The sequence below is a fragment of the Crocodylus porosus genome, unplaced genomic scaffold, assembly GCF_001723895.1.
Source record: "Crocodylus porosus isolate Cpor-Errol unplaced genomic scaffold, CroPor_comp1, whole genome shotgun sequence".
In the NCBI taxonomy this organism is placed as follows: domain Eukaryota; kingdom Metazoa; phylum Chordata; order Crocodylia; family Crocodylidae; genus Crocodylus; species Crocodylus porosus.
The window spans coordinates 1483502-1500041 of NW_017728946.1; the positions used below are offsets into that span (position 1 = coordinate 1483502).

The following is a 16540-nucleotide window of genomic DNA, read 5'->3' on the forward strand; positions in this document are numbered from 1 at the left end:
AACAATGTAAACGGTTGTCATTTTGCATGAAGGCAATTCCTTAAGATTTTTTTGAAGGAGAAAAATCTTATGAGTGTGTGCTGTTAAGCTTTCAAATAGAATGACACAATCATTGCTAGTTATTTACTTTACCTTTTCCTTCTTGCCTGTAGCTTCAATGATGTTTCAGTACTTTGTCAAAGTGGTTCCTACAGTCTATATGAAAGTAGATGGTGAGGTAAGTATTATTTTTTCTTCTCTTACTTTGGCTTTATTTTTTCTTATGAAAACTAAAACTGGTATAATGGTCCACCCTTTGTTCCCCATATGCCTTATGTATATAAGACTGTATAATTTTTTAACAAGGTACTGTGATCACATCGCTAGCCCCTTTCTCTCTCCAGTCTACTGCAGACAAGATTGCAGAAAAGAAAGCAGCTTCAATTCTTCAGTTCCTTCTTAGTGCAAGATGGAACTGCAGTCTCCATTTTTTGTGTGATATAGCTATCTTTCTCATTACCTGTTTAGTTCTTTAGCCCTAGTTATTTGTTCTTATTTTTATGGCAAGTATTATTGTGACTGATACCTTTTCTTGGACTAAGTGCTGGGTTGGGATAGACTTTGACAAGCTTTTGGGTGTAGTGCATTCTTTTTGAGGTCAGAAAAAACCAAGCACAGCTATGGCTAAAAGTCAGCAGAGTTGTGAAATAGGAGAGAGACATTTCCAGCAGTAGCTAAAATACAAGAAATTTGCAGAGGAAAGAATAGCTAAATTTTAAATTTTATATTTTCTATTTGTTTTATTTGCCCATTTGCTTTAAAAACTTTTCAGTTGTCACAGACAGCTATTAGAGGCTAAGTAATACTTCAACAGGAATAACCAGAATTCTTGGATCTAAAACAACTGTCTTCACAAAGGATCACCTTCTCATTTACTGACAAGGCAGCTAGCCCATCCTTAGCCTCCACAGCCCATTGAAAACATTTTAGGGCCTCCTCCAGAGACTCCCCACATTCCACCAGCAGTCACACAGGAGAAGCAACAGAAATTGTTGTATATTCTGCATATTGCAGCACCAGGCATGATAACAGCAACCATTAATAAGTGTTTTCTCACGGCTGCTAAAATGTTCTGGTAAATTTCAATCTCTGTCCCATCTAGCTTGAGCAAAACAGAAAGTAACAGGTTCCCCTGAAGGAATTTACATATTCCATCTCTTTTCCTCCCGAGACCTTATGAGCAACAGGGACAAATCTGTCATCCGAACTCTGTCCGTGGCAATCATGGAGGCCCTTTTGGCCACCAGATTAACAAGTGTATAAATATCTCAATTATATTTCTGACCATAGTGAATTTCTTGTCAGTTTTGCATGGACCCCATACCAATGGTTAGGATGTACCTCAGGTCATGAGTCACCTGGCAATATGAATTTTCATCATGCAATATGACAGAGTTCCTCTGCTACACCTATTGGGTGGCTACCTATAGGGTGGCTTGAAATCTGTGGATTCCTATGGACGTGCAGGCAGCCTGGAAATCCAGTGCATCTGCCAGAGCCTGGAAATTGATCCACTCTGGCAGCCTTCCACATCATGTGTATCAGTGTCCCCCCACTGAAAAAATAGCAGTGGGGCACTTTGAAATAAAATACACTGGCATTGCCCCTCGCCCCTCCACCACCACACCTTGGGGCACGCTCTGACGTCGTCGTCGCCACCCCCCACCTGCCTGCCAGGGCTGAGGGAAGGGAAGGTGTTGGGGAAAGCCCCACCAGGAGTACCCGGCGAACGGCTAGCACTCCATGTCTTCTCCTAACACTTCCTCACTCCGTCAGCCCCCAGCCAGCTTCCCCCCAGCGGCAGTGGTGTAGTGGCGGTCACCGCATGCAAGGTTCCCCCTCCCTGGCTGGGCAGCACCTATATGGCCCGCAGAGAGGCACCACTGCCCTCACCCCTGCCAGGCACAGAGATGCACTCCTCCTCCCCCATTCTCAATCTGTCCCCCCAACCCCTTCCTTTCCCCCCGCTCCCCCCACACACACCTACCTGTCTGTGTATGTGTTTGTCTATGTGTACGTACCTGTACCTGCATGTGTGGGGCTGGGGGGCTGTTGGGGGAGTAGGAGGTATGAGCAGGACTGGGAGGGTTGTGTGGGGGAGTGAGGGGCACTGGCATGGCTGGGGGAGGGGCATGGGGGCCTTTAATTTTTATCCCCGATTTGGGGTGGTTTATCAGAGAATTTGCGATTTTTTTTTTTTAATCAGAGAATTTGTGACTTTTTCTCAGGGAAAACCAGGATCCCTGGTTATCACTGTGTTCTTTCTTGAAGGTCAATTGCCGTTGTTCTCTTGCTGTTCTGGGGCAGATTCTTCTTGTTTGGTCTTTTATCTTCTGCATTATTCAGCCAGTCGCCAGACGATGTTTTTCTTTTCCAGAAACACACTCTCACCCATACAGCATACAAAAGAGTAAAAGGTCAAGCATTTATGTCAAGCTACAGAGCAATACAAAATGGAGTTTCTTAAGGCAATGCAAAACTCAAGAAAATATTCAATGCAAAACTCAAGTAAGATTAAAAGCAATAGGCAAGAACCTATTTCTATGTTATTTACCTAACATCAAGCTCGTATTTATGCTCGTATAACATTCCCTTCTTTGATCCTTCAAAACATTTTGTTTTATAAAAATTTTGTTTTGAAGGGCTCACTCTATAATTTTTATAAGGCTATATATCGTAAAGCAATTAAGGCATGTGATTTCATTTTAAAATACATTTGTTTCATCTAGCAACACATACAACACATTACGATCAGCATTATTCTAGTTAGTATAGAAAAGATGATAGTAGAATGTAACATAACATTTAGGACCACCATCCATGATGGTGACCATCCCTTGAAAATATCATACCAATGCTGTATCATCATTTATCTATCTTGTTCAGGTAATCTCAGAATTTCTGAACCTTGGTGTAAAAAAGTTATAGTAAGCAGCTGATTTTGTTCTCGTGTTGTAGTAAGATAGCTAATTTTTAAATTCTTTTATAACCAATAATTTAAGGTAGTCCACTTGATACCTAAATAGAAATGAAATCAATTAAATTATTCCATCTCCAGGGATTATTTCCTTTAAGACACTTGTGCAATTCAAAATGCTCGAAAGAAAAGTAATAAAAACATAACAATATGCTTATAAATCTTAACTAAGCAATAAGCAAGGCTAAGTCAAAATATCCAGGGCTTGTGCCATGCAGTTTCCAGCATCATGCAGCTTCGATATATGTATGTTAAATAATTGGTCACATTTGATTCATGACACACACATACATCAAAAATAGAAAAACACAACAAGTACAAATTAAAACTAGTTCTCCTTCATCGGTGTTTAACAGGTACTGGTCTTTTAGTCCATTGGTGTCACTGGGCATTCTGTGGCTTTCAAATAAATGTAATGCATTAAATTTCATACACCATTGAATAACTTTAACTGAAATGCATGTATCCATTTTGATTCTTCCCCCCAGTTGTATTTCATATACCACTGGACTAAGACAGTTAATGATAGGCACCGGTCCAGTTCACCTGGAATCCAAAGTATGTTTTTTTTCCTTTCCCAGTTATAAATACATAACTTGATCATCAATTTCCCATAGAAATGGGTTGCCAATCTTTTCTTTCTGTATTTTCCCCTGCATTTGTTGAATGGCTTCCTTCATTCATATTTGAAGGGTTACCTTGTTCTCTTTTTAATTGTGCCAAGCATTTATACACATCGTAGTTAGTGTTATCTCCCACACCATTAAACTGATCTAGGTCCATCACCAACTTCGTGGCCTGTTCAAATAAAATTTGATATGGTTATATATATTGTTCACAAACAGTCTAGAATTAAAGGCAATTTATTAATTAAATCTATTTGTAAACTGCTCTCTACAGTTTTCTCCTCCTTTGATGAAATAGTGATTGGGACTCAGAAGGTCTGGCCTCGTCTTTTGCACATTGGACATAATTAGTGATCCAGAGTTTCTCATCATTTTACATACCTGTCCATCCTGTATTTTGCTTTAATCAATAAAGAGTTTCCTTTACTTCTTCGTACAAAGACTGATGTGCTAGGTTTTCCTGTAAACACAATGCAGTTTTCACCCCACCCCACCCCACCCATTTTGGTTATAAATAGTCTGTAAATACAAATGAGATTTCCTTTATAGCCTTAAAAACATTTCATCGGGTTATTTACTAAACACACATATATTACCTTTTTAATAAATGCCATTTTGCTAAACAAGTAAACGTTACAACTTGAAATTTTCATATTAATTGCTGTTCTTAGTTTCAAAGATTAGAACAACTTTCCTGTCCAAGCTGGACGGAAAGTGTCCTGGTCTGGGATCCACAGACAAATTCAATTTTTAGAGGAGGTAATATCAATGATTTTTATCACATCTTTATGATATTTATATACATTTAACCTTTTGACAACGTAAAATAAAGCAACCAAACAAACAAATGAAAAATAACACAACAGGACAAACAACACAAAACAGACAGACAAAACAATTTTTGCTGTGGTGATAAAACTGTGGCTTAGGGTGAAGAAAACACTTGATGGTAATGAGGCCTCACCGTCACCGTTGCTACTAGATTCAATTTTATGTTATGGTTTCTGCTAATGAAAACACACAAATCTGCCAAGGAAAACTTGCAGTAAAATATTACTCATTTTTATAAATTTACAATGCTGACGTGCAGTAACAATGTACATATTACTACAGTTCTTCAAGTGTTTTTCTTGTGGGGGGGTGTATAAGTGACAAGGATTATTTACAGTTATTTTACTGTTTTCAGTGGTTCATTGCACTATTTTGGCAACTGGAATGGAGACCATTACAATTTTTTTTCCAAATGTGAGATCAAGAGAAGCCAATACCCTTGTTGCACTTTAACCAAATTGCCATTTAAAAATATTTTTTCCTTTTGGAGGGATAATTTTCCCCTCAGAATTTTTATTTAAAAAGCTTCTTCTGTATCTTTATTGCTGGGACATTATAAAATCTTCAAGGTATTTGGATAAAACTATACTATTGTTCCCATGAATATCAGTTCCAAATTATACCAGTACTTTTGTGCTAAGGAAATAACCAAAATATTATATTAGCCAAATTCAATATTAAAGATCATTTTACCCCTCCTACTATAGCTGCTGGAACTTCAGAGTATTTTGCTATACCAGGAGCTACAACAGTTGGTACTGTATTTAAAGCTGTAAAGTTTATTGTCAGTTTTCAGGTTTTCTTGTCTGCCCTCAAAACAGACCAAAATCAGGGAAATATACATATTAAACATCTATACTATCATTTCCTAACTTAAACCATCTATCATAGCTTATAGTAGATAGTTTATTTCAGCCTCTAGTGAACATTTACCCTGCCTTTGTGGGGGGGGGTGGAGGGGAGTTTGATTTCTCGTTTAAAATACACGCCCGTGTCCTGCCATATTTAATTCTTTCTGCCTGCAACTTAAGAAATGCTTTCATTTACTTGTCTTGATTAACTCTATCAATATAGTAAGAGCCTTAGTAGGTGACAGAGTTCTCAGAACCATCTTTTTTGTCTTAACTAGTTGTTAACACTTTCCTTTCTAAAAGATTCACAGTATTCCTAGAAAGTGAGAGGAGGTAAAAAAAGTGCCCCTTTATCAGTGAGACTGCTGATACTTATACACCCAGCTGTATCTCTGTCCTGCAGTACACACACAGAGCAAACATACCACACTGCTCACACTGTGTTTTGCACCAACGCCTTAACAGTCTTTGCAAAGTAGCTTACTTGTTAGGCTCTACTTTTATTGCAAGCATTCACACAGTGTCTAGCACGGGTTAATTTTCTTTGTTACTGACTTCTTATGGGACCAGCAATAGAAGGTATTTTACTTAACCACCTCAGACACTCTCTGAGATCAAGTTACAACTCTCTTTCAGAGTTGCTATATTTCTTTCTGCTATAAAGCAGTTATTTCTAAAATTCCATTCTCATTCTCTCCGCTTTCCTCTCAGTGTGGCACCAAGGTGTATTTCTGCCACACATCTTTTCCTTGGTCTTCACTAAGGATTTTTCTGTCGGGGTATGCTCCCCCTAGCCTTTTCCCAATGAAGGGTAACCCACAAGGTGGTGGTAGCTAAGGTTTTAAAGCACCCTATATTTTACCCTGCCCTTTCCCCAGGGTGGTTATTATGCGGCATTTTGCAGAGACTACCCCACTGCGAGTAGTTCCACCACACTAACCATACCCAGGAGGGTGGGAATTTCAGCTCATGCCCAGGACCAGACTCTCCAGTCTCCTGCTCTGATCTTCTTCACTTCTCTTGTGCACAGTTTCTCACTTCTGTGTTTCCTGACCTCTCCTCAGGCCAGATGAGATCACAGGCTCCCAGCTCTGGCAGCTTTAATAATGGTCTTTTCTCTGTGCCCCTTCTCTGGACTGCCAGATCACTTTGTTTTCTAGGGCCCTGCAGATCCTTCGCCAGATCTTTCTCTCTCTGTCTCAACTCCCTTCAGAGTCCCTGGACTCCATCCAGCTCTATTCTCTCCTGATTCAACCCTTCCTGGACTCAAAGTCACTAACTCTACCTCACACCTTTCAGACTGAGTCTCTGGCTTTCATGCTCTCACAAATTCTGGCTGGGTTCTGCTCTTTAGTACCCACTCTCAATTCTTCTCTGTGCTCTGTGAGTCTGTTTTCAACCCCCCTTTAAAGAATCTCTCTCATTCTTCAACAGGTTTTTCCATCTAGCAATTCTCTTTCCACTCTGATGGCAATACTTTCTCCAGGAGATCTCTCTCTAGCAGCTGTCTGGAATACTACACTCTCTTCTGGGTCTTACCTAACTTTCAGCTTTCCTTTCCTTTACTAAATCTTAACTGTATTCTTTCTGGTCTCCTCAGTGGCTCTTCTTGCCTTGCACTCTGCAAACCAATGCATCCAGCAGATCTTGATCTTCCTCTCACAGCTTGTCAGTTCTTACAACGCACACGCAATCCAGCAAGCTTTGTTCTGGGACCGAGAAAGCTTCCCCTGAAAGACTGTTGATGGATTACAAACCACACACAATTCCCTTGGAAAAGCTCTTCCTACCTCCAAAAGGAGCCCCCCAAACCATGCATCCCTAAATTAAAAGAACAAGACATGCCTCTGATAAGCTCATTCTTCCTCTGCCCAGAGTAACTCTGGACACTGATCTCTGTTTACACAGCTGTACCTGAGGTTTCCCAAAACAAGCTGTTACACTCCTATAACAATCTTTTCTAGGCTCTTCACTGTTCAGGGGGGTGGGGGACACCAGGTTTTGCTGTCACTTTCCAATCACAATTTCTCTGCCACTGCCTGAGCAGGAGTCCTGTAATATACCCTGTCTCTTTCTGTGTCCTCTGCTGTCTCTATTCTGCCAGGCACAAAGAATCCCGAAGTATGTGTCTCACATTCCTCTAACTGTCTCTGATCTCTCTGAAGCTGTACTGCCTGGATAATACTTTGCCTTGCCATAACCTGCACCTGTAAGCTACCTTACAGACTCCTTAGAAAACACATAAGACTGCTGTTGTAACCATCTACAAAAGACTGTAACCCTTCCCAAGGATCCTGGACCCTTGCACTCCTTGATCCTGGATCCTGCACCCTTGAACAGAGTCAAAGGACCCTGTTCATTCACACAGCCTTTCCAGCAGAGAGATGACTTTTTCTGCCTCTAACTTCCTATTGCAAACACAACAGAAGGTTCTTATTTAATCCTAAGCAGACCACAGCACGTAACCAAGTCCACAACTCTGCCTGACCTAGGCAAACAAAGTCTCCCAGTCAGCAATAACAAACAACCTCTCCTGCACAAAACTTACAACTCTGGTCACTATTACCATATAGCTCTACCTTACTACAAGTCCGAGCTAACCCCTCTAGAGAGGGTCACTCTGTACCAACAAAATCCCTGATCAGTCAGGTTACTGCCCTTGTGTCCCGGCAGAGTGGCCAATTGTTGAACTGAATTTTAGGAACCAGCCCCTATACCATTGTCCTGGGTGAGCACAACCCTCAGATCAACTGCAACATGTGCCATTTGATAATAGATGAGTTTACTGATACAGTATGATAACAAAAAGCAACAGTACAAACAATCAAACAATTATATATCTACCAGTCCTAGGGCTGTCATCAGAGTCGAGGTACATCTGACCAGGATGCAGTCTTCAATTCTGAGGCTCTCTTAGGTGTCATCAGACTGGAGGTGGGATTCCGAGGCTCACAGCCCCCCCTGTAGTGGGGTACATGAGATGGGCTGCTGGTATGCCCTCTGTCCATGGTGGCCTTGGGGATGCTCCCTGGGGAACGGGGACAGGGACCCTCAAGTCTTTGCTTTTGTCTTTGGTATAACAGCCATCTGCAAAGCTTCAACAGACAGCTGGCCCTAAGGATTTTTTAACTGCTTAACCTGTTTTTCTAGATGTTAATACATTCCTATACTCCTTACAACCTTCTATTCAGATACCACCTCTGTTTCCATACTTTAAAGTCCACTTGCTTTAAGTCACACAATTTATCTTAAAATCCACGGTCACCAACCTTACAACACCTAAATTTCACTTCTAACCCTTGGGTACAACTACAGCCAAGGATTAGTGGTAGGAGCAGAGATCCTAAACTCCTTCTCTAGTACCTTGGGTAGTCTACAGCTGAGAGACATCCATAAACTTGTTTCCATAAACTTGTTTCTAACTCATGCCTTCTTTCCCCTGACAAAAACATCTCTGAATCTCCTAATTGGCAAGAATCCAACTTCTCCCATAAACTCGAGGAATTCTACAGCCCAAGTTGTGTACACCAAAAGAACAATAAACATGGAGCTTCCTCTGTATCACTCCCTTTTCACAGTTCTCCACCACTTAAATATTACGCAAATTGCCAATTGCTCAAATCATAAACGAGACCTTATGAAGGGGATAAGGCGAAGTCCCATGCTTATTGATTAAGCTGTTAATACACGCACCACATTAATTCCCCAATTTCTGTTCTCTGCTGGTATACATTACCAGTCTTATTGGTGCTCAAGTCAACTTAGTGGCCAGGTAAGTTGATCACAAATAGAAGCTGGGCTCCTGCCGGTTCATCTTGTCAGATGAATCAGTGCTTCAGGATGATATGCAGAGCAAGACCCAAAATTGGTATGTCTTGCCCCATCTTTTTATAGTCTTGTCAATTCACCCAATCCTCTGGACTTTTGCTGCGTTATCACTCTCTTCTTTCTTGAAGGTTGATTGCTGTTGTTTTCTCATTGTTCTGGGGTGGATTCTTCTTGTTTGGTCGTTTATCTGTCTGTGTTCTTCAGCCAGTTGCCAGCTGATGTTTTCCTTTTCTACAAACATACTCTCACCCATACAGCATACAGAAGAATAAAAGGTTGAGCACTTATGTCAAGCTACAGAGCAATACAAAATGGAGTTTCTTAAGGCAATGCAAAACTCAAGAAAATACGTAACATTAAAAGCAATAGGCAAAAGTCTATGTCCATGTTATTTACCTAACATCAAGCATATTTATGCTTTTTGCATAACAATGTTACATGTGCCTTTGCACAATATGATGGTCCTCCTGAAAATAAATTTCTTATCTGAAGTGTTAAATATTCCCTTTATAAAGCGCACAACCCTTTCTACCAGTCTCATTGTAAGGCCAAGTGGAAGAGGGTCTCAGTTTGGGTGACCAAACTGCCAATTTTGCTATTAGTAGTTCTAATTCTGATTGTTCTGGACTTTCTGCTTTTCCTAATGTGGTCTGTGCTCTCTTATCAGTCACATCACAATACACAGATAGCAGCTATTTTTGCAAATGACCTGTCAGTACAGGCTTGTAGTGTATTTACTCACCCTTCCATGCTGAAATTTCTAAAAGGCCTCTTTATCATTTTCTGCCAGTCAGGTCTTCCTTTTTTGAAACCCCTGCTTGATTCTAACTGGATTGATAGGAGTGCATACACAATTCGAAACTTTGTTAAAGTGCTGCCTGTATTCACCTGTCTTTGAAGAGAACGTTTCCTACATTGATCAGAAAAATCAGTGAAATACAAGTTCTTGTGCTGAGCCATCCACACTATATTCCAGGGGTAGCCAGCCTGCAGCATGCATGCTGTAAGTGGGACATGCCACTGGTTTGTTTGGTACGTAGAAGATCTGTCAGGGAGCAGGGAGAACAGTGCAGATAAGGTAAGGAGGGGAGCAGAGCAGGGGATCAAGCAGGGGAGGGTGATGGGAGTAACATTTGAGGCGGAGGTGAGGCTTACTTTGTGGCATGCTAGCCAAAAAAGGTTGTCCCCCACCGTTCTACTCCGTAAAGACAACTTTGTCCGTAGGCCCAATGCCAGGCTTTTGCATAAGGTTGTCTCAGACTTTCACTTCAGTCAGTTTGAACATGTTCTCTTATTTGTCATGAAATTGCACCCTAAGCTAGATCGAATTAATTTGCACAGCTTAAATACGAGGGCTTTATCCTTTTATTTATAGAGAACAAAGTCATTTAGGACACATTTGGAACTGCTCTTGGCTTTCTTACAGTAAGATGAAATGCTGCCTCCAGTCAGAGATTATCCAATAGGATTTCAGACTGCATCAAGATGTGTTGTGAGGTGACAAAAAAGACCTCTAGGTCACACCAGGGTTCGTTCCACTAGGGTGCACACAATAATTGCAACTCTCTTGGCTAACATTCTGATTTCTGAAATATGTAGTGTGTGGGGCCGCATGAAGCTTTGTTAGCATGTTCATCTCATGCTGCTCCACTACTCCTGTTCAGGCTTCTAGATCAGACGATACATTTGCAATTAGAGATGTCTTGTAGTCCCTCCTTTTGTCAGGAGAAATTATTTTAGTCATCAAGAGCAAAATATAGGTGGACTGTCACTTGAAAAAAGAATGGTTACTTTACCTCACAGTGACTGTGGCTCTTTGAAATGTGTTGCCCATATATATTCCATGACCTGCCCTCCATTCCTACAATGGTGGTATAAAATGATTTTGGTAATAGTGGGAGCCTTGTCCCACCAACCAGTGTCCAGAACATTGGGAATATAAGGTCTTAAGAGCTTTGACAGTTGTGCATGTCTCATTCTAAAGATCTAATAGCTGGGAGTGTAAATTGTGCTAGAGTTGGTCTCTAGTAAAGAAGCATTAGGACTGACAGTACCTTTAGGCACATGCTACAAATTACAGTCCATACAGGCAATGTTTGTTACCACTGCTGCTTGTTATACACCCCAGGCAATTATACAATTATGTACCTGCGCAATTTTGTGCATGAAACGTATGACTGAAAATAATCACATAATGTTGCGTAATTCCCTGGGATGTAGCTGGTGAGTGGGATGGGGAGCTCCTGCCTGCAGGGGGCATGGGGAGTAGCCCCCCCACCACCACATGCCCCTCACCCCATGGGGCACAGGAACCACCAGCAGCAGGCTGAGGCCCTGGTAGCACATGACTAGTAATCCTGGGGACTGAACATGGCTCCCACCTACAGTGCTGCAAGCTCCATGTGCTTGCACAGAGTCAACCTGAAGGTACACCCTGCACTCCACCACATACAACTACCTGCATATGGTTCTAAAGAATGTTCAAATAGTGTTATATTTAGTTTAATTTTAAAAAAATAAAAATAATTTTGCATAATTTTGAATTTTTCTATGGATAATTTCCTGGGGTATATTGATATTAATAAAATAAATGTTCCCATGTCTGTTTCTTGCTAGGTGGTGAGGACTAACCAGTTTTCAGTTACCCGGCATGAGAAAATAGCGAATGGACTCATAGGAGACCAGGGCCTCCCTGGTGTATTTGTGCTTTACGAGCTTTCTCCTATGATGGTGAAACTGACAGAGAAACACAGGTGAGGGAAATGTTCACTCCCATTATTTACCTTACTTCCAACTCGTCTACTTGCATAGCCTCAAACTCTTAGGTCATGCAACACACTATGATATCTGTATGTTGTATATGACAGAGTATCATCCATGATAGACATTTTCTTTAGCACATCCATTTAATTAATGGTAGGAATAGGACAAGCAGTTGCACAATGAAAGAGCAAATCTTTCTAACAGTGGGCAAAAACAATCAGGGCTTGTGGAAGAGGTGATATCTTTTATTAGACCAAGACTTTTGCAGAAAAAGATCTTTAACTGCAAGCTTTCAGGCACAACAACCTTCATCAAACATCACAGAAAAGATTATAAAAGTTCTCCTGGGTAGAAATGAAAGTTCATGTTTCATAGGATTTCACAGAGGAGTCAATAAATGGAAAGCTCCTTTGGGCAAGCTGTTCTTGGCTGGTAAGGAGTCTCTCAGCTCTCTTGTGAGGCTCTGCTATGATGCAGATTACCTTGAACCAAGGCAGGAGCTGTATCTTAGGTTTCAGGTGGTCACTGTTGCTTTTTGCTTGGAAAATTTTGAAGATTTCATTTTAAAAATCGGCTAAAATTCTCTTTCTTCCGTGTGTCAGGTATCCAGGTTGTAGTAGTACTGGTCTAGAGGAAAAAGCAATTAGGAGTCATGGTAGAGGTGATATCTTTTATTAGACCAACAAGATTTTTGCAAAAAATATGAACTTTCATTTCTACCCAGGAGAACTTTTGCAATCTTTTCTCCAATGCCTGATAAAGCATGATTGTGCCCAAAAGCTTGCAATTAATTTTTTTTTTTTGGCAGAAATCTTGCTGGTCTAATAAAATATATCACCTCTACCACAAGCCCCGATTGCTTTTTCCTCTACGCCAATACAACTACAACTTGGATACCTAACCATGGGCAAGTCATTTAATCTCTGCTTCAGTTTTCTTATCTGGAAACTGGAATTGATACTTTGTAAAGCATTTTTTCTAATGGTTGAAAGTGATATATTGTATTTTCTTGTATATAACACATCCCCAAATATAACATGCACCCTGTTTTGGGAAGATAGGATGAAGAAAAAAGATATTTCCTTTAAAATACCAGTAAGTTATTTAATATAACAAATTATCAAATCCAAAATCCCTACATGAAATAAGTTATAAAATGCAAAAACTACATATGGGCTTTGCACGTATTTCATATCCCTTATTGCAGTATTGTGTGGTATGTCTCTACAACAGAAGCTAGCAGTGAAACACCAGCACCTGCAAGGGGTTGAGGGAGCCTGTCCCTGCTCCCTTAACTAACTCCCTAGCTACCACTATTCACTCAGCATCAGTGTCTGCAGAACAGTAGGAGTAGCTTGTTAAGTGGAAGGACAGGGATGGGGATGGGGGACAATCAGAGCTGAAGCAACCTCATCTGGTGCCGTGGGCAGAGCAGGAAGGAGGACGCAGCAGGGTATTGTTTTGCTTCTGCGGCTTTATGGCTGAGGGCCCACGAAACTTGTGATCCAGACCCTAAGACTCTGGGCTTGGGCCTAACATGTAGGATGCCTGCCAAATGATTTGGAAACTACTGAAGCCCCAGGTCGGGGTGGAGGATGTTTGCTGGTAGCAGAGCCACTTATGGTTCTTGACTAACTTACAGATCTGGAATTGATTTGGCTTGGAACATGAAAAAATTTGATTTAAAAAAAATCTTGTGACCTTGGGGAAGGGGGGGCAGAGTCTGATCTGCTTCAGCCAGGTCTCCCTGCTTTCTAATCCAGGTTGTTCTGAGCCAGCGGCACCCTGGTCAGGAACAGAGGCCACTCTGACCAACCTACTGTCTGTCCAGAGCTTCTATGAGCTGTCTACAGCTCCAGCTCTGGACAGACTCCTTGCAGCAACACTGCAGTGCAGGCTGCCCAGCGGATACCAAGGGTTAGTGTCCTGCTCACTGCTATCTGCCTTGGTTGGCAGCTAAATTGCATTACTATATTTCCTTGCACCCAGATTTTCAGCTTGTTTTTGAAAAAAAGGTGCAGGTTTTACACAACAAAATAGAATATAATAGATGTTATGATTATATAGAAATCAGCAAACTGAAAAGCTAAGCTTCCTATTTTAGTTACGTTGTATGCACAGTGTGTTGTATTTTCTGTCCGTACCTGTTCTGTTGTGGATCCTGCTGGGCCCATAACAAGTGCACAAAACTAAACCTTTTGTTTAGTGTGTTCTCTCAGGGCTACACATGCACCTTGTTTCTCCTTGTGGAAGGACATGAAGACCTAAAGGTCAAGGTAACAAAAACTGGTCTTCAGTTCCTTCGTATCTTTCACAGCAACTGCATGGACGCTAGTGCCTCCTCCAACCTGCTAGGTTTTAGCTCAGGGGTGGACAAAATACAGCCTGCGGGCCAGATCTGGCCCACCAACTGAATGTATCTGGCCTATGGGTGGCCAGCCACAAAGTCATGGGAAGCCACCAGCTCCAGCTGCTGGATCATGCCGGGCACATCCCAGCCACAGCTTACACCAGCTCCTGTCCCACGCCCTGGAAGCAGCACTGGCTGGACACTGGTATCAATTGTGGACACGGCCTGCAGGTTATGGGTGGGAATTGGGGCATCTGCCTGGGTCCACAGTTAACACTGCTGCATCAGCTCAATCACCCCAATCCCATCCCCCTTGGGAAGAAATACAGTTTATGGCCTTATTTTTTGTGGAAATAGACTTCTGATATGTTGCATAAAAATAATGGATTTATTTCATGTAACATACAACTGACATTAGGCAAGCACCAGTTTTAAAAAAGCCATTATAACTACAATTTCACAGATAGGGTATTATTTATTGTCCAGTTCTTTATAGTATATTTTGATGGTTTGACTGATCTATGCTACCTGACTTCCATTTCTGATATTTACTTTGGCAATTAGTATGGCCTTTTCTTTTCTAAGTTATTCTGAGTTCCAAAATGAATTAACTTGTCTTACAAAGGGAGTATCATGAGCATATTAAGGTAACCTAAGGAACAAAACATGATTAAAATTAGGTGACAAAGTTAACCCCCTTCCAGTTAGACTTACTTGCCAAGTTTCTGTGTTCATATGGCTTTAGCTTCCCAAGTTGGCACCTGGAGGCAAATGTTAATGTTGCACCTACACTTCATTGTTCCTTTTTCTGCGGTCATTTGGGTGTCATTGACATTCATATTGACTGCATTCTTTTTCTTTTAAATACTTCAGCCTTTAATACCCATGTAAGAAAGTAACTTGTGTCAAGGGTATCTTTGTCCTTTGTAGGAAATATGTCTGTTGAAATGAGACCAACATTCTGTGCTGAAATGTGTACCTCAAAAGACTGCTGTGTTCTGTGATTCCCTTCATGGTCATTTTTGAACTGTGCCTTTTGGTTCTTTGTTGGTAACTTATTTTAAGTGATTGTTCTGGCTTCTTTGAATAAGAATATAGCCAGATCTATCTGGGGCAGGAGCCACCAGGCAGCAGCTCCCCCCTGCTTGGTTGAGCATGTGGTTCACAGCACAATGTTTCCCCATGCTATCTGCTGCCCTGAGTAGAGCAGCAGGGGCAGGAGAAAGAGGAGGCACTGGAGGCGGGGTGAGCCGAGCACTACCTGGGTGTATGTAGCGGCGGCAGCCCTGTTGTGCAGCTGTGCATGCTGGCCAGTGTTGGTGCATAGGGCTGTGCAAAACGCCATCATTTCATTTTGACGTCCGTTTCGCCATTTTAAAGGGACAATGTTTCGTTATGTTTTGTTTCGAAGCTCTGTCCCGTTTCATTTCGTTAAAACTGTTTTGCTGTTTCAGTGAGTTTAGATGAAACGATGACCACCAGCCATGCCTCCCGAGTCCTGCATGTATGATCCCTGTGCCATCCAGCCAAGCCACTTGTGTTCAATCAGGGCCCAGGCCAGCATAGCTGGTGGTCGCCTTGAGCAGTGCGCAGCCCTGGGTGACAGTCTGGAGCTGCCCAAAAGCATACGGCCCTGTGCTACGTCGAGCTGGCCGCAGCATCGTGCTGTGGCAGAGGCCACGCAAATACCTGGTAGCTGGGACTGAGCTGCACTGCCCCCCGCCATGCAGGGGGGCTGTCCCACAAGGCCAAGAGTGCAGCAGCTGTTGCTGGTAAGCTGCGGGGGGCTTGGAGCCAGGTGAGGGGCATGCAAGGGGACTGGAGCTGGGCGGGGGGCTCAGAGGAGGCTCAGGCTGCCACCTGGAACTGGCACTGGGCACAGCCCACACCCAGTGCCGGGGAAGATTGCTGCTGCTGCCATTCCCAGGCAGCAGCGGCAGCCTCCTCTTATCCAGCACGCAAATCTGGGGGCTTACACCCCCGTCCCCCAGTTCCAGCAAGAGATGCATGGGCAGAAGCTCGTCACACCCCTGTTACGCCTAGGGACCACCAGGACCCCCCAGCAGGACCCTGACCCAGACCCCCAGCACAGCTGGAGGTAGGTGAGGCCTGCGGCAGGGAGGGAGAGACCCCCCAACCCAGTCAGCTGCGGAGAAGCTGAGTGGGAGCTGAGGAGAGACACACTCCTACTTCACCCAGCCCCCAGGGAGCCACACAACCAGAGCCTCATGAACAGGATGTGCAAACAGGTGCACTTGTCTGCCCGGCACATGAG

The 16540-nt window shown here is 42.5% G+C and overlaps 1 protein-coding gene across 4 annotated transcripts in view; it reads left to right on the top strand.

The window, feature by feature from the left end:
• Positions 1-16540, top strand: part of ERGIC3 (ERGIC and golgi 3) — a 62506-nt gene that overhangs the window by 37541 nt on the left and 8425 nt on the right. For 3 of the 4 annotated variants that reach the window (XM_019550712.1, XM_019550714.1, XM_019550713.1), the window contains 2 exons: positions 153-217; positions 11769-11905. In XM_019550712.1, coding sequence (XP_019406257.1) covers positions 153-217; positions 11769-11905 — 202 coding nt within the window. The remainder of the gene's footprint in view (positions 1-152; positions 218-11768; positions 11906-16540) is intronic. The other variant, XM_019550715.1, reaches the window with a different exon arrangement.